This window comes from Sphaerodactylus townsendi, linkage group LG13 (genome assembly GCF_021028975.2).
Source record: "Sphaerodactylus townsendi isolate TG3544 linkage group LG13, MPM_Stown_v2.3, whole genome shotgun sequence".
In the NCBI taxonomy this organism is placed as follows: domain Eukaryota; kingdom Metazoa; phylum Chordata; class Lepidosauria; order Squamata; family Sphaerodactylidae; genus Sphaerodactylus; species Sphaerodactylus townsendi.
In genome coordinates this window covers 33,711,697-33,733,100 of record NC_059437.1, presented here as the reverse complement: position 1 = coordinate 33,733,100, position 21,404 = coordinate 33,711,697, and the positions used below count along the sequence as shown (strand labels likewise).

General features: G+C 47.1%; 2 protein-coding genes across 2 annotated transcripts; both read left to right on the top strand.

Moving 5' to 3' along the window:
• Window positions 1-5,034: 5,034 nt before the first annotated feature.
• Window positions 5,035-6,042, top strand: LOC125442463 (cyclic nucleotide-gated olfactory channel-like). Its single transcript, XM_048513830.1, is given in 3 exon segments — window positions 5,035-5,570; window positions 5,627-5,933; window positions 5,935-6,042. Coding segments are annotated over 3 exon segments (951 nt in total).
• A 142-nt stretch (window positions 6,043-6,184) lies between these two features.
• On the top strand, window positions 6,185-21,102 carry LOC125442462 (cyclic nucleotide-gated olfactory channel-like). Its single transcript, XM_048513828.1, is given in 8 exon segments — window positions 6,185-6,608; window positions 12,683-12,810; window positions 14,775-14,879; window positions 15,772-15,945; window positions 17,535-17,642; window positions 19,023-19,129; window positions 19,704-20,138; window positions 20,141-21,102. Coding segments are annotated over 7 exon segments (1,983 nt in total). The 5' UTR covers window positions 6,185-6,608; window positions 12,683-12,718.
• Window positions 21,103-21,404: the final 302 nt, after the last annotated feature.

Genomic DNA, 21,404 nt, shown 5'->3' with positions numbered 1-21,404 from the left:
ACAAGTACGGGACAGGATGCCAAAGGGGGAGGTTTTCTGTCAATCCCTCCCCTGAGGTGGAGGTTCCTCCTCCCCCTCAGCAGGAGAGGCCCCCATGAAGGTTGTCTTCCTTGCAGCAATGCTTCCTGGGGCCTCTTTCCCTGCCTACCCTGTGCCTTCTGCTCCTTTCTTTTGCACAGTTTCTTGCTGCTGACCTTGTCCTCCATCTCTTCCTTTCCTTTTTAAAATATGCAGTTGGCTAAAATCTCGGGGAGGCTTCAGAATCTGGAGGAGCAATACATGGGCTGGCGTCAGAAGGAGCTGGTGGTCTACTCCATGCTGGTCTCCACCTGTCTTCTCAATACGTGGCTGTGGCGGCGGAGATGAGGATGCAAAGCTGTAGAGAGCTGTACGTGACTGGGAAAGGACGATGCTTGTTTGCACTTTGTGCTTTTAAACATTTTCTGACCCTCTGCCTAGATCCTCTGGAGCTTGACTGTTCCTAGTTGTAGCAGGAGAATGATGAACGACAGTGTACACAGTGGCTGGAATGGAACGAAGTGATGTTGGGCTGTTGTTCTGTCCCATGATGAGTGGAGTTTGGAGTCCTCCGAAGGTGTCGAGTGCTGCAAGGAACGGTGATGGTTACCCTACAAATGAGTCAGCTCTTTCACTCGAATTAGCCTGCAGAACATGTAATCCACTTGAGCCCTTATCATACTGAAGCCATTTTTCTATTCAGAGAGAACTCAGGATGTATTTGACCAAGGCAACTCCAACTGGAATGACCCTAGAAGAAGTGGACTCTTGAGCACCCTGAGATGATTTGGGGGAGGGGTGTTTTCTAATGCCAGTTGTCTGTCCTGATAAACATCAAGATAAGAATCAAGAAGTGTCTGGAGTTTACATGTGTAATCCTTGAATAGGCACGGGAATTGTCTCTTTAGTAAAGAGTTTGGGAGCAGTTCACTCTAAAATCTACTCTACTGTCCATTGAAATCTCATTCTAAGAGCCTTCAGGGCTAGGACTCTTGGACTTTGCTGATGCAAGGAAAAGGATTTGAAAGACTGACATTTTCCTGTTGGCATGTTGTACCTATAGAATGTGTGCATCTTGGCTGCATGTCAGTAATTAAGAACATTTGAGTGTCCTGAACTCTTAATAAAATTTTTAAGATGCTAAGCTAACTTATATCAAGTAACTGTTGTCCCATTTTGCTCATTAATGACTGCAGTGGATCTCCCAAGTCCCTCGCAAAAAAAAAAAAAAAAGGATTTCCCAACACTAGCTGAGGATTTGCCCAGTTCCACTGGATGGAATTTGCAGCATTTTGAAATCATGTAACTGCTGAAAACAGGGACTGGGCATTATGAACACCAACCACGTTTTCCACCTTTGAGCCAAACCCCCCGTCTAGTAATGTTTGGCTCAAACGAAAAATGCCAGGGTACTAGTGCTGTCTTTTTCACACGGCCCCTGTTTTGTGCACACACTTGTGTTTTCTTGTCAAAGGTTGGTTCTTTAGGGAGAGGTAAGCCATTTCAGTTCTCTCAGGCTCACGGACATGGAAGCCTTGGCAAAGGAGCTCTTCCTGAAAAGGCTGTCCGCAGTTCCAAGAGCTTGACCCCAAAAGAGGTTGTACTAGGAGTGTCAAACTCATTTGTCACAAGGACAGGATATGACATAAACATGACTTGGTTGGGCTGGGCCCTGCTGGGGGAGGGGTGGCTGCCTCAGCTGGTACAGTGGGCTTTGCCATCCCAGATTGGCACTGAGGGGGGAGGGGTGGCTTACCAGTCTAGATTGGGAGTGGGGTAAGTGGGTGCCTCAGTTTGCTCGGGGGCCCAATGAGCCCTCTCAATGGCTGGATCCAGCCGCCAGGCTCCCTATTTGACACCCCTGGGTTACACCATTCTTGGTCAAGGCGTGGAGGCACACAACAGGAGCATTCTTCTGCGTTGAGATGCTGCTGGTCTCCACCTAGTTAAGAAGTCAGGCTTGCAGAAGAATTGCCATTTGAATTGCTTGCATGTGTTGGCAAGAGCCTTAAGCAGCTTGTGTGGAAGTGCTTGGCCTACCTAGATAATGGAATAATCCCAAAATGCTGCTTGCATCAAGCACTGGGAAGATAATGGATCTGGTGAAACACTTTTCCTGCCACCCTCCCACGATTTCCCTGAGAATGTGCCCAAATGAAGCATTTTTAAGACCAGTGGATTTTAGTTTAGCATTAAAAACCAAGATACAGGAAAGGCAGAAAGAGAGAGAGAAAGATTGTGTTGTTGGCTATGTGCGGACATCCAGGACCTTCTCAACAGAGCTGGAGGAAGCTGAATGAGGCCCTGGGGAGCTTGACTCACACTTGACTAACCCATATGGTTTTCTTGAGGCAGATTGTCAGGTTCAGACCTCAGTTTCCCTTCTGAAATTCTTCACCCCAAAGACTTAATTATTCAATGCTTGAAAGTAGCTGGGAGATGACAATCAGGCTGTCCCGCCTCCTTGAACTGGTGGTGTCACCTCTCCCTGTTCCTCCCCTCTGCGGCTTTCCCTCAGGAGAGGCTTGTTGTGTATTTAACAGCATGTTTTGTAACTGAGGCACTCTGGGGAAACCAAGGCCGTGCACCACAGGAACAGATAGACTGTTGTTCTTCCAGTGTCAGCCACACTCTCTGTGCCCAACTCGACCTTTGCTTTTTTAAATGTTCGGGTCTGGGTTTTCCAGATGAACTTGCTTCCGTGCAGCTGCACAGCAACAGTGGGGGATGGCTTTTAAAAAATCATGCAGATCCCATTTGGCCTTGGAACGACATGGGGGTTGGGGAAGGAAGGGCTCCTTCTTTCCCCATTTCTTTTCAGTACCAAAACACTGCTGACAGGGGGTGGGGGTTGGAGTTACTTCTCTGTTTTTGCTGTCTGTATGGAGTATTCCATGCACATGGAATAGCAAAAATAGGGAAGTAACTCCCTCAGAGCTGTTTTGGCATGGCCAACTGCAAGGGGTGGGTGGGAAGGAATCGGACCCCTTCCTCCCCCTGCAGCTGCTTTCTAAGCCCAAATGCACTCTGCTTAAATCTTTTAATAGCCATTTCCTGAAGCCGCTGTGTGCTTCTGGGGAACTGGACTGAACTCTTTGTTTACAATCAGAGTAAAGGGTTACAACCCCCCTCCTTTTGGGTTTTTTCCCCCTCTCCAGGTAGTTGCTTCTGTTCCCAACTAGGACAAATGACAGACACATCTATCTGAGAGCTTCATTTCAGCATAGCCGACACTGATATTTGGATCCTTCCTTTTTACAAATTGGGCTGCAGCCCTAACTGAGTACCTCCTGGTTACAGACTGATCATGCAAGCCACTGCGGTGCAAGGGTGTTCCATCTTCCCCCCAAGAACTATGCTGGAACTATACTGGTGAAGCACCCATGGTGCTGGGGAGTTGCTGGGGGAAGGTAGATTTCAGTTGCCAGAGGCAACACTTTTGGACACACTGCCTTTCACTGGAGAACTTCATCTCCTGGGTTACATAAATTTGAATTTCTGAGTGGGCTCTAGTATATTCCTTCAAACAGCTGGAAGCTAAGCTGGCAATTATGTGTTTTATATTATGCATGCACATGTGGTCTTACTGGGGCAGGCAGTGAGCCAAAGGAGTTCTTCTGATGCCAGTCACAGATGCAGGTGAAACATCAGGAGAAAATACTACTGGAACACAGCCACGCAACCCGAAAAACCCACAACAGTGATGGCGAACCTTTTCGAGACCGAGTGCCCAAATTGCAACCCCAAACCCACTTATTTATCTCAAAGTGCCAATACGGCAATTTAACCTGAATACTGAGGTTTTAGTTTAGAAAAAGCAGTTGGCTCCGAGGCGCACGTTACTCGGAGCTAAGCTTGGTGAAGCCACCGTGCAATGCTTCAAATGGGTGAATAATGACCCTAGGAGGGTTTACTCAGAAGCAAATCCCATTGCCAGCAACCGAGCTTACTCCCAGGTGAAGGATCGGACTTTAGTTCTTCCCATGAAAATCACTGGGATTTAGCAGCGCTTAACAGGGTTACCTTCACTGCTTCCCCAAAACTAGGTCTTAAGTTTAATGTTAATAATCTCCCTGAAATAATTACACTATTATCACACTGGGGGGTTCGTGGGGGAAGGGGGAGGGGTGTGGGGGGAGAGGGAAGTAAAACTTTCACATTCCGAAATCCAATAACCCCCCCACCACAAAATAGAAGTAAAAAGGCAGTCAAGGAAGGCAATCCTAAGCAAGAATACTGTGCAAGGGATGGGATAACTTCAGGAAAGTTAAATTGGTGGAGCAGCCATCTGATCTGTGTTTTTTCCTTCACATGTCATCACAGCACTTGACTTCCCACAAAAATGCAACAGGAACAGAAAAATAAAAGCAGTTCTAGCAAAGACCTTGGTGTGCTTTTAAAAAAATTCTAAATGCATCTTGGTTCCTCCACCCTAGGCTTGATCTGCCCAGGCGATTGGCAAAAAACTTAGGTCTGAGCATTTCCCCGGTGTTTGGAAAGGCACAAGTTTTGTTTCTTCAACCCCTCAAGCAGCAGCAGCCAGCCTGTTCCAGCCTCCAGCAGGTCCTACATGCACCCACTGCTCTGCCCTGCACTGCTCCAGTGCCTCCGCCCCACCGCTCTTCCCCCACCCCATCCGCTCGAGCAGGGGCCAGCCTGCTCTAGCCTCCAGCAAGCCCTGCGCGCACTGCTCTGCACCTCTCTAGCATCTCCTCTGCCTCTGCCCCCCTCCCTTGGGCAGCAGCCACCCAGAGCACAGGCACCAGGCCCGCCAGCCGAGTCCTCCCTGCTTGTCGCGGTGTGCATGTCGTGCCCAGCGACCCAGGCCAGCCTAGATGTGTGCGTGTGTGTGTGGGGGATCCCTCCCACATGACGAACTGTGTGCGCGTGCCCACAGAGAGGGCTCTGAGTGCCACCTCTGGCACCCATGCCATAGGTTCGCCACCACTGACCCTCAACAACCCAATCGTGTTGGTAATTGTGTAAAATGACAAGGGACTGTGGTCTATACCTGCTATGTTTTCCCTGGCAGGTTTCCTTGAGCAGGGCTTACTCGTCAGAAACTCCAAGAAGTTAGGCAATAAGTATGTTGCCACCTTACAGTTCAAGCTTGACATCCTTTCTGTTTTGCCCACTGATTTTGCATACTTTGCCACGGGCTTAAACCGGCCTGAGGACCGCTTCAATAGGCTGCTACGCTTCTCTCGCATGTTTGAGTTCTTCAATTGAACTGAGACGAGGACCAGCTGCCCAAACATCTTTAGGATCTGCAACCTAGTGTTGTACATCTTGGTCATCATCCACTGGAATGCCTGCATTTATTATGCCATTTCCAAGTCCATTGGCTTTGGAGTGGACACCTGGGTTTATCCAAATATATCCGATCCAGAGTATGGCTATCTGACGAGGGAGTACATCTATTGTCTCTATTGGTCTACCCTGACCTTGACAACCATTGGAGAGACTCCTCCCCCTGTGCAGGATGAAGAGTTTCTCTTTGTCATCTTTGACTTCCTGATTGGTGTTCTCATCTTTGCTACAATAGTAAATAGAGCTGGAGGGAGCTAAATGAGGCCCTGGTGAGCTTGACTCACACTTGACTAACCCATGTGGGCTCCATGATCTCCAACATGAATGCCACCAGAGCCGAGTTCCAGGCCAAGATTGATGCTGTCAAGCACTACATGCAATTCCACAAAGTGAGCAAGGACATGGAGGCCAAGGTCATCTGGTGGTTTGACTATCTCTGGATCAATAAGAAAACTGTTGATGAATGGGAAGTGCTCAAGTTGCGAGCCGAGATAGCCATCAATGTCCACCTAGAGACTCTGAAGAAAGTGAGGATATTCCAGGACTGTGAGGCTGGCCTCTAGGTAGAACTCGTGCTCAAGCTCCTCCCTCAGGTTTTCAGCCTGAGTTTTCAGCCCAGGCGATTATATTTGTCAAAAAGGGGACATAGGAAAGGAGATGTATATCATTACAGAAGGGAAGCTGGCTGTGGTGGCTGATGATGACGCCCAATAAATGGTTAAGTGCAAAGCCAGCTGAGGCAGGAAGCAAGGGAAGGAGCATGTGTGTAGTTCCCCTTTCATCCCCAAAGACTCCAAGCAGTGAGCAATTAATTCCTATGAAGTGCATTAGTGCTTGCAGTTGGAGGCAGGTTGTAGCGAGAGAGACACGCTTGGAGAAATTGTCCTGGTTTTTGTCTCCCCAAGATGTGACCCTGGTGCTACCAGTTGAGCTTACAGGCTGGGAAACAAGAGAGCGAGCCATGGAGCTAAGGAAAATGGCTCTCTTGTACTGCAATTCACGGTAGTGAGTCATCTTTTACTGCCACTACCTGCTGAAGATACTACAATATCCTTGGAACGAATTTTGGACACTCTTAGTTACCCAGGTAGCCTTGGGAAGCAGCAGAGCCTGAGAAGCTCTCACAACTCATCACAAAGTGTGCCCAGAAAGGAATCCTGAGCTCAGAGAGTGGATCACTTTGTACCAGAGCTAACGGGAACCGGCTGCTCCTGCTGTCCAACCCCTTTACCCATAATGGGTTTGGCTCCCAGACAAGGTGCTGTGCAGGACACCTGACTGTGAGTAAAAGAAGGGAAAGGAATTGAATAGCTCAAAATCTGTTCTAGATGTGCGGGGCAGAGATGGACAATATTTTGCACTAGGCACGCATTGCTTGATGGAGACTGATTAGCACAATGAGTGACTGCTTATTATTGTCTATGTGTGAACTGTTCTTCCCAATTAGTATGCATCTCTTGTTATGTCATTGTGTGCAGGGGAAAATCTTGACCATTGCTGACCATTTCTATTTAAAAATGTTTTTTACATGTGTCAAGACTTGGGAAATGTCCCACATAGTCATTCACCTTCAGCTGCATGGCACAGGTAGGGAGGACTTGGACATAATTTCTGAAGAACTGAACAGTAAGCAGCCATATTCAGATGAACCAACAGCAACACCTGTCATGGGGCCAAAGCTAATTTTCAGGATTTCAATTGGTTGGGCCTGGGTTCTGCAGAAACAGTGCTGAGGGGTGGGGGTGGAAACTATTTCTGTGTTTTTTGTTGTTCCACATGTTGCATTCTGTACCAGGAGCAGCATACTGGAAAACTAATCTCCCCTCCAACCACTAGGGTGGTCAGATCCCCCCGGGCCACCAGCTGGTGATGGGAGGGGGGAATATAGTTGCCAGATCCAGGTTGGAGAATTCCTTGAAATTTGGGGATGGAGCCTGGGGGAAAACAGGGACCTCAGCGGGATACAATGCATAGAATCCACTCTCCAAGGCGCCCATTTTTCTCTAGGGGAGCTGGTCTCTGTAGTCTGGAGATGTAATTTTATGGGATCCTCAAATCCAACTGGAGGCTGGCATCCTTACCCTCTGTGATGTTTCTGAGCAAGAAAATGGTTTGGGTAGTGGTGGTGAAGGCAGGAGCCCATTCTCTCCCAGTGGTGATTTTCAGAGCTTATTTGGGCTCTCCTTGATTTTAAAAAGCCATTTCCCATAGCTACTATGTGGCTGTGGAGAACCTGAGTTGGGTCTGGACCAGAGTCATCTTAACAGCATGATAGGTCCCCAGGCAAAGCAGTGCACTGGGCCCCTTCCTACACAACCACTCACAGGAATAGAGGTGTAAATGGTCAATACATTCATAATCTTGAAGAATTGCTACATCCTTAACTTACAAGTGTTCCTAATGAATCTCAGATTCAATCTCTAATAACCAATGGCATATAAATATAACCAATATAATTGCTATTAACTATCAAGTGAGTTGAAATGATGTCAACATATGCAGTTTTACATTATGTTGTACGTGAGATATGTACACATACATGCACGTGTGGCTGCAGAGGTGACTGTGATACTAAATCAGAGGCAAATGCCAGTGTCCACTTGTTATTATAAAAATTAGAATTAACATGGTTCATTATCTTTAGTAAAACACAGGCTAAACATGCATTTTTCCAATAACAAATATTTATAGTTTAGTATAGTATGATCGTTATTTATTGACAGCAAGCCACAACATACACAGATTAGCATGGGATCCCACTACCCAGTGTGCTTATGCATTGAGATGGCCCTGGTCTTGGACTTCTTAGAAACCCAAATGTGTTACTGATGCATATTGTTCCCGGGGTATAGTGGCCTTGTGTCCCACTCTCAGTGGGCTCGGGTCGGGCCTTCTCTTTTGTCTTAGTGAACTGTAGAAACAGGCCTCAGGTAAAAAGAGGAGCATCTATGCTATTTGGGATCTCTGTGAGGTGGGGGAGTTTAGTTGTCACATGAACAATTGCCAGCTCTGAATTGGGGGGTAGGGGACAAAGTTTGTGGAGGGTAAGACTTGGGGGAAGGGTGAGACCAAAGCAAGGTATAAGGCCCAGAGGCTACCCTCTGTTCCCCAAGGGACACTGTTAACTGAGCTGTTTCCCAAAGGATACTGTTAACTTCCCTGGAACATGTGGGATCTCCATACCACTCAGCACCCCCTGCCCAACATTCTCATTATGGATGCATCTTGTTCACTGGGTTCACTGCCTTTGTAACGGAGGCACACCACACCACCCAACTCTCTGAAGAGAGACAGAGGCCCAAAAGGGATGGAAACGTGAGGTGGAGGGTGACTGCTTCGATAGCAGCTTTGGCCTAAGGCACCCCCACCCCTCACACGCGCACACACAGGCCTTTCTCTGTCAGAAATCCTGTCAGAATCTTAATTTATATTTGCTGCCACCAGAAACTGAGGTAAAATATATATCTTAGAGAGGCGTTTGAAAGATGGAAAACAAAACTAGATTTTATTTTACAAAGGTTTCTTCTCAGGCTATTGCTTCAGTGAGGTACTTAAGCCTTACTGGTTTCTGAGGCAGAATTCTTGGAGGTTACAGGCAAACGCAGGTTCATGTAAATGGCTGTTTCATTTACAAGATTTGGCTTCACTTAGAGGTGGCTGTTACCGTTTACGGATTACTGAAAAACTTATAGTTTCACACATGCTCAGGTGTTTCTGTTTAGGGTGAACCTTCCCAACACAGTCCTCCTGAACACTCTCCTGAAACACCCCCCCCCCCTTATCTCCAAAGGGTCTCACGCTGGCTTGGGGCAGATTAAGCTCTGGGGTTTGACTAAACCCCCTCTCAACTCTGCCAGTTAAGCTAAACACCTTCAGCAACTCTCTGGTTCCATATCTGGGTGTTGCCTCCTCATGAGACAAGCGCTCTGTGTGGGCTTAGGAGCATCCCGTGAGATCAGTTCCCCACCACCAGGCCACCTGGCCTTCTTTTGTGGAAAGACTTTTCCTCTCGGTCTGAGACCCCTGCCTGCCTTTCTGACAGGATTTGTGTGTCACACAAGCTCTCGTGTTGCGTTAAAATCCCTCTCAGTCTCTATCCCTGTCTGTCTTCTCTGACAGGCTTTTCCCGCTTTTATCACAGCCAGCACACCCTGTCTCTGGCTTCTAGCTATTGCATCTCAGCCAGCCAACCAGGAGGCGCTCTGGTCGACATTTTCCTCCTCCTCTGGGAAAGGACTGCCCCTCCAGATTCACCCTTTCACAGCCTCGCTCTCCAGTCTCAGTGGGCTCGGATCGGGCCTTCTCTTAGTGAATTATAGAAACAGGCCTCAGATAAAAAGAGGATCTATGTTATTTGGGATCTTTGTGAGGTGGGGGAGTTTTGTCACATGAACAATAGCCAGCTCTGAATGGGGGTGAGACCGCAGCAAGGTATAAGGCCCAGAGGCTACCCTCTGCTCCCCAATGGACACTGTTAACTGCCCTGGAACATGCTGGACTTCCACACCACTCAGCTCTATCCTGCCCAACATTCTCACAAGGCACTATGAATGCATATTGCTCACTGGGTATAATAGCCTCGTGAAGGGGGAAGGGTGAGACCGCAGCAAGTTGTAAGGCCCAGAGGCTACCCTCAAAAATAGCCATTTTCTCCAGGGGAACTGATGTCATCTGGAGATCAGTTGTACTTCTAGGAGATCTCCAGGTCTCACTTGGATGTTGGGACCCGTGAATAGCTAGAGGTGATCTGAGAAGTTCACAGTCCTCCTCTTCCTCTGGTTTCAAGGCCCAATCCTGCTTTTCAGATTAGCTCCTTGCAGGAAGAAGCCTGTTGGGATTAATGCAAACCTTGAACTTCCTATTAAAGTACGTAGAAACCTCATTTTCAATCACATGAGAAAGGGCAATTTTGGATTGAGGGTTTAGATCTGGCCCTTCTCAGGTGACTGGTATTTGAGTTTTGAAATCACATTTGGGATCACAACTTGTTCCTCCCAACCCTGCACCATTCATGCAATTGTACTGCTGTGGACTCTTCATAATTCCTACATCTAGTCCTGCCCTACTTTCCATACATGACGTTCAACTAACAACTGAAGTTTTTGATGCAAACCAAGTCATGAGAGAAGCCATGAATTTTATGATTTTGAACTAAAATGTGTTCAAAAATTAACAGCTGGTGATATCATTTGAATGAGGATTAAACTGTTATCAAAAAAGGTATGCCATATCTAATGGAGGATAGATTTTAGTGAGGCATTAGTAGAATTATAGAACCACAGAATTGGAAGAGACCACAAGGGCCATCAAGTCCAACCTGCTGCCATGCAGGAGTACACAGATGGCCATCCAACCCCTGTTTAAAAACCTCCAAAGAAGGAGACTCCACCACCCTCTAAGGCAGTGTATTCCACTATTGAACAGCCCTTACTGTCAGGAAGTTCTTCCTAAGGTTTAGGTGGAATCTCTTTTCCTGCACTAAACTAAAGCAGAAAGAAGTTTCCTAATCAAAAGAGCAGTTTGGCTATGGAACCAATTGTTTAGGGGCTCTCACATGCTAGAGATTTTCCAGAAGAGTCTGAATTGAGGAGGAGGTTGGACTAGATGGCCTGTAAGACCCTTTCCAGCTCTCAGATTTTATGATTTTGTGATAACCTTTTAAAACCACTGATAAGGAAGAGTACCGAAAATGCTGCACTTCAAAGCTAGCGGTCAGGTTGCTCTGTTCAGTGCTTGCCATCTGCTTTCCTACTTTTCTCATTCACTGAGAGACTCTGAAAGAGCAGCACTAGCTCCCAGCAGTCCTCCCCCCCCCCCGCCCCAGCACCCAGGCTCTCATTAGAGCTGCAGTCCTATCAAGGATGTCTGGGAGAGCATCTCACACCTGTTGTTAGGGTAGGGCTTGATGCTGATGTTGTCACCTTGGTAACAGTGACAAGGATGAAAGCTACTGGGAGAAGCTCCTTTGTTCTTTACTAACAACACAGAGGGATCACACGGGAGAGGGAGAGGAAAGGGGCGTGGTGGGAAAATGTCAGGGGTCTAAGAGTCGAGAAACAGAGAAGGAAGAACATAATTAAAATCGGAATGAACCGCATGTATGCGTTTAGCCAGTTCCTATTTGCACCCAGCTGAAAATGGTGACAATCCAACTTATTCATTAACGTGTGAATTCTTTTTTAAAAGGTGGAGCTATTTATCACGTACAGTCCATATAATTAATTACCATCAGTTAACACTTGCATTAGAATAAAACCTTGTTAGCCTTTAAGGTGCCACGGGACTCCTGTTTGTTTTTGGTGCAACAGACTAACCCTCTGGAATCCTTCTTGGTAATGAGTTGTTTCTCTGTAACACAGATGGGAAACTGTCAATGCAAAGCAGTGATTTTCAGCACACAGGCCAGGGGGAGTTATGGCTGATCAGAAACTGGGAGGTTGTGAAATTACATCCCAAATCTAGAATTGGTGCAGCTGCTCTGCTGTTCTTCCAGCTTCTTAATTATTTGAAAGTAGCAGGCTACCAAGTTACCAAAGAATAAATTATTAACCTTTTGGCAAAAGTTCTCAGAGCACTGCAGTTTCCCCAGGGAATCCGTGTCTGAGTTGGGCTTATTTCTTCACAGGAAGATCCCAAGTCTGGGTCCCAGGCAGACACACTAAGCAAAAAGCAGAGGAATTTGAAATTAGGGGTACAATAGACTCTAGAACAGAAGGGGCTAGGGTTTGAAACGGAGATGATGGAGCATATGCTGTTCTCTCCAAAGGGCGGAAGGAAACCCAGAGACCGGAAACCAGGCCAAAGAAAGAAAGGGCAGAGCTGGTCATGCTTTTTTGTGGCAGTTTTTATGCATTGCTGTCTTGTTTTCTTCCCAGTCACCATTTAGTTCTCTCAGTCGGCAGCCTTTTTGGTTTGGACCAACTCTCTGGCAATGTCTGCTTGTGAAGATGATGGTGCGCTGGCAACAAAAGCATTGGGGGAGATGAGAACTGGACTAGGCCAGACACACTGGAAGCAAGCTCAGCCCCAGGGCTATTTGCCAGCTTCTTGAGGGCTTGTCTCAGTTCCCAGGGTGGAGAACTGCCCCTACCTGCTGATCAAATGATCTGTTGCCCTACCATGCATGACAGGAGTTGTATTTTCCTGCTACACTACCCTGGCTTTCAATAGGCAGCTCCCGTGTTACTCAGTCCAAGACCAAAGGGCAATTGGATGATGTCTCTCTGCTTGCAACTCTTTCTCTGTCATTCTCCTCTGTCAAAAGCTTGGTGTGAAGCATCCACAGAATTGACATCCACAAGCAGGCACCTTTCCAGATCTAGGCACATGATTCTCCACTTTGTATTTTCTGCAGCTGGTTCATGCCCGAGCCTTCATCTGTGCATGGAAGATGTCAGAAAAGAACCATCGCTTGAAGTCTTCCCCTGGCAAAGTGTCTCTGAAAACTGCCACTGCCAGTAAACAGCAGACTGATCTGAGCAGGTGATGCGTTCTTAGGTTTCTTGCAAGGGCCTGACCCAGAAAACCTCTTGGTCAGAGAGGCACACAAGCTTTGGACTGGCTAGGGATTAACTGCTGGAGGGTTGAGGGGACCCTATTACTCTCCCCACTCGAATTTTCAGGAGGCCAGTGTGGATCAGACTTTTCTTTCCCGGAGGTTGACATTTAAGGACTGCTCAGAAACCACAATTCATCTGTTGGCTCTTGTGACAGAAGGCTTCTCCTAGAGGCTCATAAGCAGGAGATGGGGAATTTGGTTGCTTAGTGGATGCTGAACATGCTCAGAAATTGTCTTAGTTCCTTCTAGTCTTTAACTGAACATATGATGAATCAAATCACATGGGGACAGTATATGTAAAGAAAGGGAAACCCTTGCTGAGACCACTGGCCTTTTCCATATACTGAAACAGCCCAAAGATCATGGCGGGCTGCACATGTGCTGAATAATTGCTCTTGGAATTGACAAAGGGGGGGGGAGCAGGATCCCCCCCTTCCCTGGGTCTCAGTGGAAATCTGAATTGGACTACTGCTATGGACCAGGAGTTGCCATCATGGACTTTCAAGTGCAATATGGCTGCCAGTCACCATTGGCAAATTCTGTAAAATCTGGCCAATTCCTGGGGCTGGTCCTGGGCAGCTCCTTGCAGCAATACTCCTATACCAGCAGTGGGCTCCATCCTGCCCGCTGGAGATCGTGTGCCTCTCTCCCTGCTTGCCCAGGTAACAGACAAGGATACTCTGTGTCTGGGCTTGGAAATCTCCTCCAGCGGGTGTGCAGGAAGCAAGCCCTCTCCTTTGGGAGCTGACACCAAAGCAGTGTCATTCTCTCTGCCAAAACAAAGAGCTGCTCTGGCTTTCCAGAACTTCCTTAGTGCAGGAGGTCCATTAGAAGAGCCCAGGAGGCATTGCCTGCAAATTGGCAGGAGGGGCTCATTTGTTTGTTTGGTTATTTACAACATTTGTGCTCTGCTTTTCTGTCCTTATAAAGGCTACAAGGGTGGGGCGGGGGGACAAATTAAAAACATACATTAAATTTATTAAAACCAAACAGAAACACATCATTAACAGAATTAAAACAAGGGCTGAATTAAAACATAAGGAGGAAAGGAGGAATCACTGAGAGAGAGGAAACCAAAGTAGATGACAGTAATGGAAGGGGACAGAGTCTCCTTGGGAAAAGAGTTCTGGAGTTTAGAATCCACCATCTTCATCCCAGCAGAACTCTTGGTTTGGAACCTTCCGACCTGTTGCATTGGCCCCCACTTACTCCTGGTGCACGTGTGGAGGCGTGAACATGTAAATCAGTTCTTTGAGGCAGAATCAGTCCCTTGCAATAGCAGGACTGCGTTCTGGACATGTGCCTTTCCCTACCGCACCCTTTCCTCTATGCTCAGGCTGCTCGCCCTGACTTCTCAAAACATGGAACCCTTGCTGTAGAGATGCTGAGCAGTACTATTTATTTATTTTATTTATTGTTTGGACTTTTATACCTCCCCATCCCCGAAGGGCTCTGGGTGGTGTACAGTATAAATACAATATTAATATAGGTAAATAACTAAAACCATACTATGAGAAGAGACTGGCTGCCTGGGAGTGGAGGGACAGGGTTGCCAATGTGCATTGTTTTTTATAGCTAGTTTTGTGGGGTCAAAAGGCCTGTATGAGGTCAATTTTTGATTTGGAGTAATACAGAGATTCTGTTTTTATGAGTGATGGGAGTAGGAGGAGGCCAAAAAGCCTAGTCAGGGGTCTGCAACCTGCGGCTCTCCAGATGTTCATGGACTACAAATCCCACCAGCCCCTGCCAGCATGGCCAATTGGCCATGCTGGCAGGGACTGATGGGATTTGTAGTCCATGAACATCTGGAGAGCCGCAGGTTGCAGACCCCTGGCCTAGCTCCTTCTCTGTCTCAGCAGACAATGACCAGCCTATTTTCCCTCCATAGAAGGCCATCAGCTGATGATGACACCTCTTCAGAGCTGCAGCGGATTGGTGCAGGGGATGCAAGCCAGCAATTCTCCAGTTCCCCGCGGAAAAAGAGCCTTGGCCGGTACTTGTGGGGTTGCTTGAAGGGTAAACATGGTACAAACAAGGCCAAGGGGCACTTTTGGAGCCTTTAGAGCAGGAAGGGAGTCTCAGGTGGGATTGCTATTTTAGGGGATTTTTGGTGAAGCTTGAAGACAAATCAGAATTCCTTCCTGTGGCCTAAAACACCCATTGTTCAACCCAGCAAGGGCTGGCATGGAGATTTTAGACCCTTGTGGCTTCAGTTTCTAGTTTTTTATTGAGGGAGAGGGGAATGGAGGCTACTCTGTCTTTTGGCTGATTGCTGAAGCTTCTTGTCCTGTTGTGACTTTGAACTGTTATTTATACCTGGGCGAACATTCTACCCTTTGGACCAGAGGCTGCCAAATACGATGGTGACTGGGGGGCCTGAGGATGACCAGATGGCTTTCTTTTCAGAGGGCACTTCTCTATTTTTAGACCTGTCCTCTGAAATGTCCGAGTTCTGCTTCTGTCCAATAAAACTGGCTGTAATGGGGCAGCTTTATTTTTTCTGAAGAAGCTTTGAGTAAACATTTGACTGACAGGCTGTCACTTCAGGAGCTGAGCTCTGCTCGCGGTCTTGGATGGAGACAGCAATGCAATTGCAATTTCTTTTTAAAATTATAGAATTCGTAAATTTGCATCTCTCGATGTAGATCAACATATGCAAATGTTATCCTCTTTTCCTCTCTCTCATCCTCTTTGTTGGTCATCCATAGATGTCCACCCTGGTCTTGTTGGAAGTAGTCGGGACAACTGCCTCAGGTCACCTCTAACCTAGACCAGATCCCTGAGGCTGCCCAAGTGGTTTGTTCCAACTTTTCCATGCTGCAGAATGACTGTGTGCTCTTTTCTTGGCTTGCTAACTGTTCCTTTCTGCCTCTGCTCCTTTCTAGGATAGCGCGGCTGGTGCTGGTGCTCAGGGAATGGGCCAACAAAGGCCTGCGGGAAGAACCAGAGCGCCCAGATTCTTTCCTTGAACGGTTCCGCGGGCCAGATGTGCAGACCTTGACTGCAGCTGCAAGTAGCAAAGCTGACAGTGAGGATAAAGAAGGCGGCAAAAAGAAGAAGTAAGAGTCCATCTTTGAACTGAAGCAACATTCAGTGCAATCCCAATTAAAAGTGCTCCATTCAAAGTCCATGGTTTTTAGGAGGCTGTATTTCTACTTAGAATTTCACGGATTGTTTGTTCATTCTGAGGAGATCCAGACTCTCTGCCAGACTCTGTTGTGAGGCTGTTTGCCACCCACTCCTTTTGTCTGCTCTTCATACCTGGAGAGGGAATAATAACCCAGCTTCCCTTCCTCCATATAATTAAAGGGCAGGACTCACTGATGCTGCTGCACCAAGGTAATTTGAGCATGAAGAGAGGATTGTTTTCTGCAAAAGGGAGGCCAAGGACGTGCACCTTGGGTATTAATAGCTGCAGTATGAAAGTGGGGTCTTACCTGTCAGGTTAAGAAGATCTTGTTAATTACCAGTTCTAGTAGCGCAGCCCCCTAAATCTGTTGCAGCAGAAACCAAAAGGAACCTTGTGGCACCTTGTTGTGCCCCTGGACAATTAAATATCAAGACTTTGCAGTCAGACAATTTCTTTTATTGAAAACAGCATCAGGAAAAGGCACTTGGACTTCTATTGCCAGAACGAAAATTAAACTCCAAAACATCTTCCATTATCCTCCCACTCCATGCCCCTCCACGTCACATAACACCATCCCTTGGTATCACTTCTCCAGGTGGGGAATGGTACACCTCCAATCTCATGGGAAGGAGACAGCACGGTCTTCACTTAGGCCAAAACAACCCACACTCCCCAGCGCTTTGAAGTGCAAAAGCCAGCAGATTAGACCTCCCCTGGAAAACAAAACTAGGAGATAAAGAACAGATAGCAGTCCTAGGATGGGAGGCAGCAGTCTATGGAGAGAGGATCCCACATCCCACCTGGGAGACCTGGCAGGATCAGCTCAGAACTGGGCAGATTGTGGACTCACACTGTATTACAGCTAGCAGGCTTTAACTGACTGATGGTTTAGCAAACTGGTTAGTTTGTTTTTGAAGTGGTGCAAAAGAACAAGGAAGGGGGCAAGAGCCCTTATGCAGAGTGGGCTGCAGGAACCCAGACAACCCTTGGTAACAGGAGTTGGCATGTTCACACAGCACTATAATGTCTCAGGGGGCAGTTGCTGCAGCAGAGACTGGTGGGATGATGAAGATCAAGGTTTTTTTGGTCCCATTCAAGAAAATGAAAGACTGACTGCCGTACTCTGAAAGGGTTTGGAGATTGCCACAAGACCTCTTCACCTAGAAGAACTGAAAACGTTCTATTAGCTTGGCAGCCATAGGGATTCCAGCACTTTTCCCTGGCAACCCTTGAGAAAAAAGAATAGCCATCTCTGGGCCTCTGAAAGCCTTGAATTACAGATCTTCTTGAGCAGGAATGAGCTCTGGCACATGTGCGTGTTCAACCATTTCCTTTCTCTCTGTTTCACTGCTCCACATCAACCCACTTCTTTCCACCACTGGTGTGTAAGTTGCTGTCTAAATTGAAATCTCATCTGGGAACTCTGAGCACCCCGATAATGTCCTTTTGCTGCCATTCTGCCCTCCTGACCATGGATGGACCTGAGACTTTAACAGAGTATTTTGACTTTGTTTTCAGGAAGAAATGGGAGCTGTTTGTGTTGGATCCGTCCGGGGACTGGTACTACCGCTGGCTGCTGGTCATTGCACTGCCTGTTCTGTACAACTGGTGCCTGTTAGTAGCACGGTGAGCTGCAGATGTTGTTGCCTGTAACGTCACTCCTCCCTCCACTGAAACACTCTGTGCAATTAGAGAAATGGGTCTCTGGAGTTCCTTTCTTCTGTCCCCTCCCCTCTTTTTCTCCACGCCTCAGATCCAAGGATAAGAGTGACTTGCCAGCACTGGCCCATCATGCATGGAGTGCTTTCCTCAACGCTCCTCACCCTGCAGGGCATTCACAGTGGGGTCTCCTCATATTTCCTTCTTTAAAACTGAGGAGGTGCCCCACTGCCTGCCATAGGGCTTGCACAGTTGCCTGCCCTCACTTCTGGGTCACTCTCCTGTCAAAGGTGCCCACTCACTCCTCACGGGGATCCATGAGCAGCATTTCCCTAAAAATACAAAAGCAATGAAAGCAGCCTGCACAATACTGGTATAAGAAATACTGATATCATTAAACTGTGGTTGCATTTTCCTTTAACTGGCAGCCTTTGCCATGAAAAATCTACCTTTTTGCAGCAAAAATTGCTGTTCGATTTGTAGAAAACCAAAAGCTTGTTTAACTACACTCTTATTAGAGCAGTCCAAAGAAGCAAAGCACAGAGTCCAAGCTGTGGGGTTCTGTAGAACTTTTGATCCATCTGGATGTTAACAAATAGAAATTGGGGGAGGGACATGTCTCAAGCCACAGTTGGAATGTCTAACCTTGTAAGCATCCTGTCTGGAAGGCTTCGGCCTGCATCCTGTGTAGATACTCCATGGCCGTTTCCCCACTTTTACAAATAACACTGAGGCAAACCGCGCTCCTTTGAATCGCAGCTTTTGAGCGCGAGGTCTAACTCCCCACCGCAGCTTGTTTTCAGAAAGGTGCTGGACCATCCAGCAGCAGAAAAGATGTGTGCTGAGGAGGAAAGAGAGCAGCAGAATCGGGGTCGCTGCGTTGTCGCCACTGAGGAAGTGGGGAATGCAGCAGGCCCCCGGATTATTTGACGAGAGTAGCGCGCAAAAAAAAAGGTGAGTGGGGAAATGGCCCATGTGAGACTTGCTTTCTTGATGAAAGTTGAAATGAGAGTGTGCCTCTGCACGGCATTCCTTGCTATGAGATATGCATTTTGCATGCTTATAAGTGCAACAGGATCGCAGCAAGGGAGTGGCAGCCCAGTTGCCTTTGTAAAAGAGGGCACATTTCACCTGATATTCCCCCCACCATGTGAATAGCATTGCACCATTTCTCAAGAAGTACAAACTCTTCCATCAAAATATTTACCAGTTCCATTCATCTTCTGATGGCTCAGCACTAGTCTCTAACACCCCTTGATCAGGTCAAGCGTGATCTCTGCTTCCACTGACGCACTGGCATAGTAGGCCCTTATTCTTCTAAGTTTCTCTGTTGTGACCTTCCTGCAGAGCCTGTTTCAATGTGCTCCACACACGGTACTTGATCCTATGGCTGGTTCTGGACTATGTCTCCGACGGCATCTATCTTCTCGACATTATCATCCGGCTACGCACAGGTGAGTAGGTTTAGGCACCTGAGCTGGGAATGTGGTCACCCATAGATGCGTTTTAACATTGCTGACCACATCAGCTGTGTTGCTGACTCTTGCTTTTCTCAGTCTTCAAAATGTCTTGAGAAAGAGATTATTTTTAACAGACATTCTGACAAATAGCTTCCCAATGAAAGATTCATCAACTTTGACTTTGAACATTTTTTTCCAAACAGGCATTAGCATTTAGAAATGGTTAAGGCCTCTGACATGACATCTTGTTGAACTAATGAATGGACTAAATGGGGGAAGTGTAGATTTCAGTGATCTCAGATTATCTAGGGTTGTAGCATCGTTCTGTTTATTTTAATTTAATTTTTATTTTATTAAATGTATTGACTGCCCTTCCCCGAAAGGCTCAGGGTGGTGAACAACCATAGTTTAGCAACCTTTCTCTGTCCTGTGAATTCCCCACTGTGAAGACGGAAAATCTGGCTAGGTTGTATTTTGATGTCACCATCCGAACTGACTTCCTCAATTAATATAATTGTGTAAAACGACAAGGGACTGTGGTTTATACCTGTTATGTTTTCCCTGGCAGGTTTCCTTGAGCAGGGCTTACTTGTCAGAAACTCCAAGAAGCTGGGCGATAAGTATGTTGCCACCTTACAATTCAAGCTTGATATCCTTTCTGTTTTGCCCACTGATTTTGCATACTTTGCCACGGGCTTAAACCGGCCTGAGGTCCGCTTCAATCGGCTGCTACGCTTCTCTCGCATGTTTGAGTTCTTCGATCGAACTGAGACGAGGACCAGCTACCCAAACATCTTTAGGATCTGCAACCTAGTGTTGTACATCTTGGTCATCATCCACTGGAATGCCTGCATTTATTATGCCATTTCCAAGTCCATTGGCTTTGGAGTGGACACCTGGGTTTATCCAAATATATCCGATCCAGAGTACGGCTATCTGACAAGGGAGTACATCTATTGTCTCTATTGGTCTACCCTGACCTTGACAACCATTGGAAGACCCTCCTGTCTTGGGATGAAGAGTTTCTCTTTGTCATCTTTGACTTCCTGATTGGTGTCCTCATCTTTGCTACTATTGTGGGAAATGTGGGCTCCATGATCTCCAACATGAATGCCACCAGAGCCGAGTTCCAGGCCAAGATCGATGCTGTCAAGCACTACATGCAATTCCGCAAAGTGAGCAAGGACATGGAGGCCAAGGTCATCCGGTGGTTTGACTATCTCTGGATCAATAAAAAAACTGTTGATGAATGGGAAGTGCTCAAGAATCTCCCTGACAAGTTGCGAGCCGAGATAGCCATCAATGTCCATCTCGAGACCCTGAAGAAAGTGAGGATATTCCAGGACTGTGAGGCTGGCCTCTTGGTAGAACTCGTTCTGAAGCTCCGCCCTCAGGTTTTCAGCCCAGGCGATTATATTTGTCGAAAAGGGGACATAGGAAAAGAGATGTATATCATTAAAGAAGGGAAGCTGGCTGTGGTGGCTGATGACGGCGTGACTCAGTATGCTTTGCTAACTGCAGGGTGCTGCTTTGGCGAGATCAGTATCCTCAACATCAAAGGAAGCAAAATGGGGAACAGGCGGACAGCGAACATACGCAGCCTTGGCTACTCTGATCTCTTCTGCCTGTCGAAGGATGACCTCATGGAAGCAGTGATGGAGTACCCTGATGCCAAGAAAGTTCTGGAGGAACGTGGCCGAGAGATTCTGGTCAAAGAAGGGCTGTTGGATGAAACAGAAGCTTCTGAAAGCATGGAAGGGAACATGGGACAGAAACTGGACCGGCTGGAGAGCAGCCTGGAGATGCTGCAAACCCGCTTCTCCCGGCTCTTGGCTGACTATGATGCTGCTCAGATGAAGCTCAAGCAGCGCATAACCTTCTTGGAGAACAAACTGAAGCAATCCAACCAGGATGACTTTTTCTCTGATGCCTCTGACAACCTACTGGAGGATGAAGAGCAACCATGATGCTTCCACACTGGCAGGTTTTTCTAGTTTTTGCTGTTTCAGAAAACAGCTGCTTCTCTCTCTCTCTCTCTCTCTCTCTCTCTCTCTCTCTCTCTCTCTCTCTCTCTCTCTCTCTTACTTGAAGGAGAGCTACCTCCAGATTTGCTATTCCATATATGGCTACCTCCAAGAGCATTCCTATTGGGGTGTTCCTGATTTCTCTCCATTAGTTGATTGCCCTTCTTTTTTGAAAGACTTGATTGGCCGGTGCTTGTCATGTTGTTATTGCTACAAACTTTTGTAAGCTCAGATTTGAAAATGTT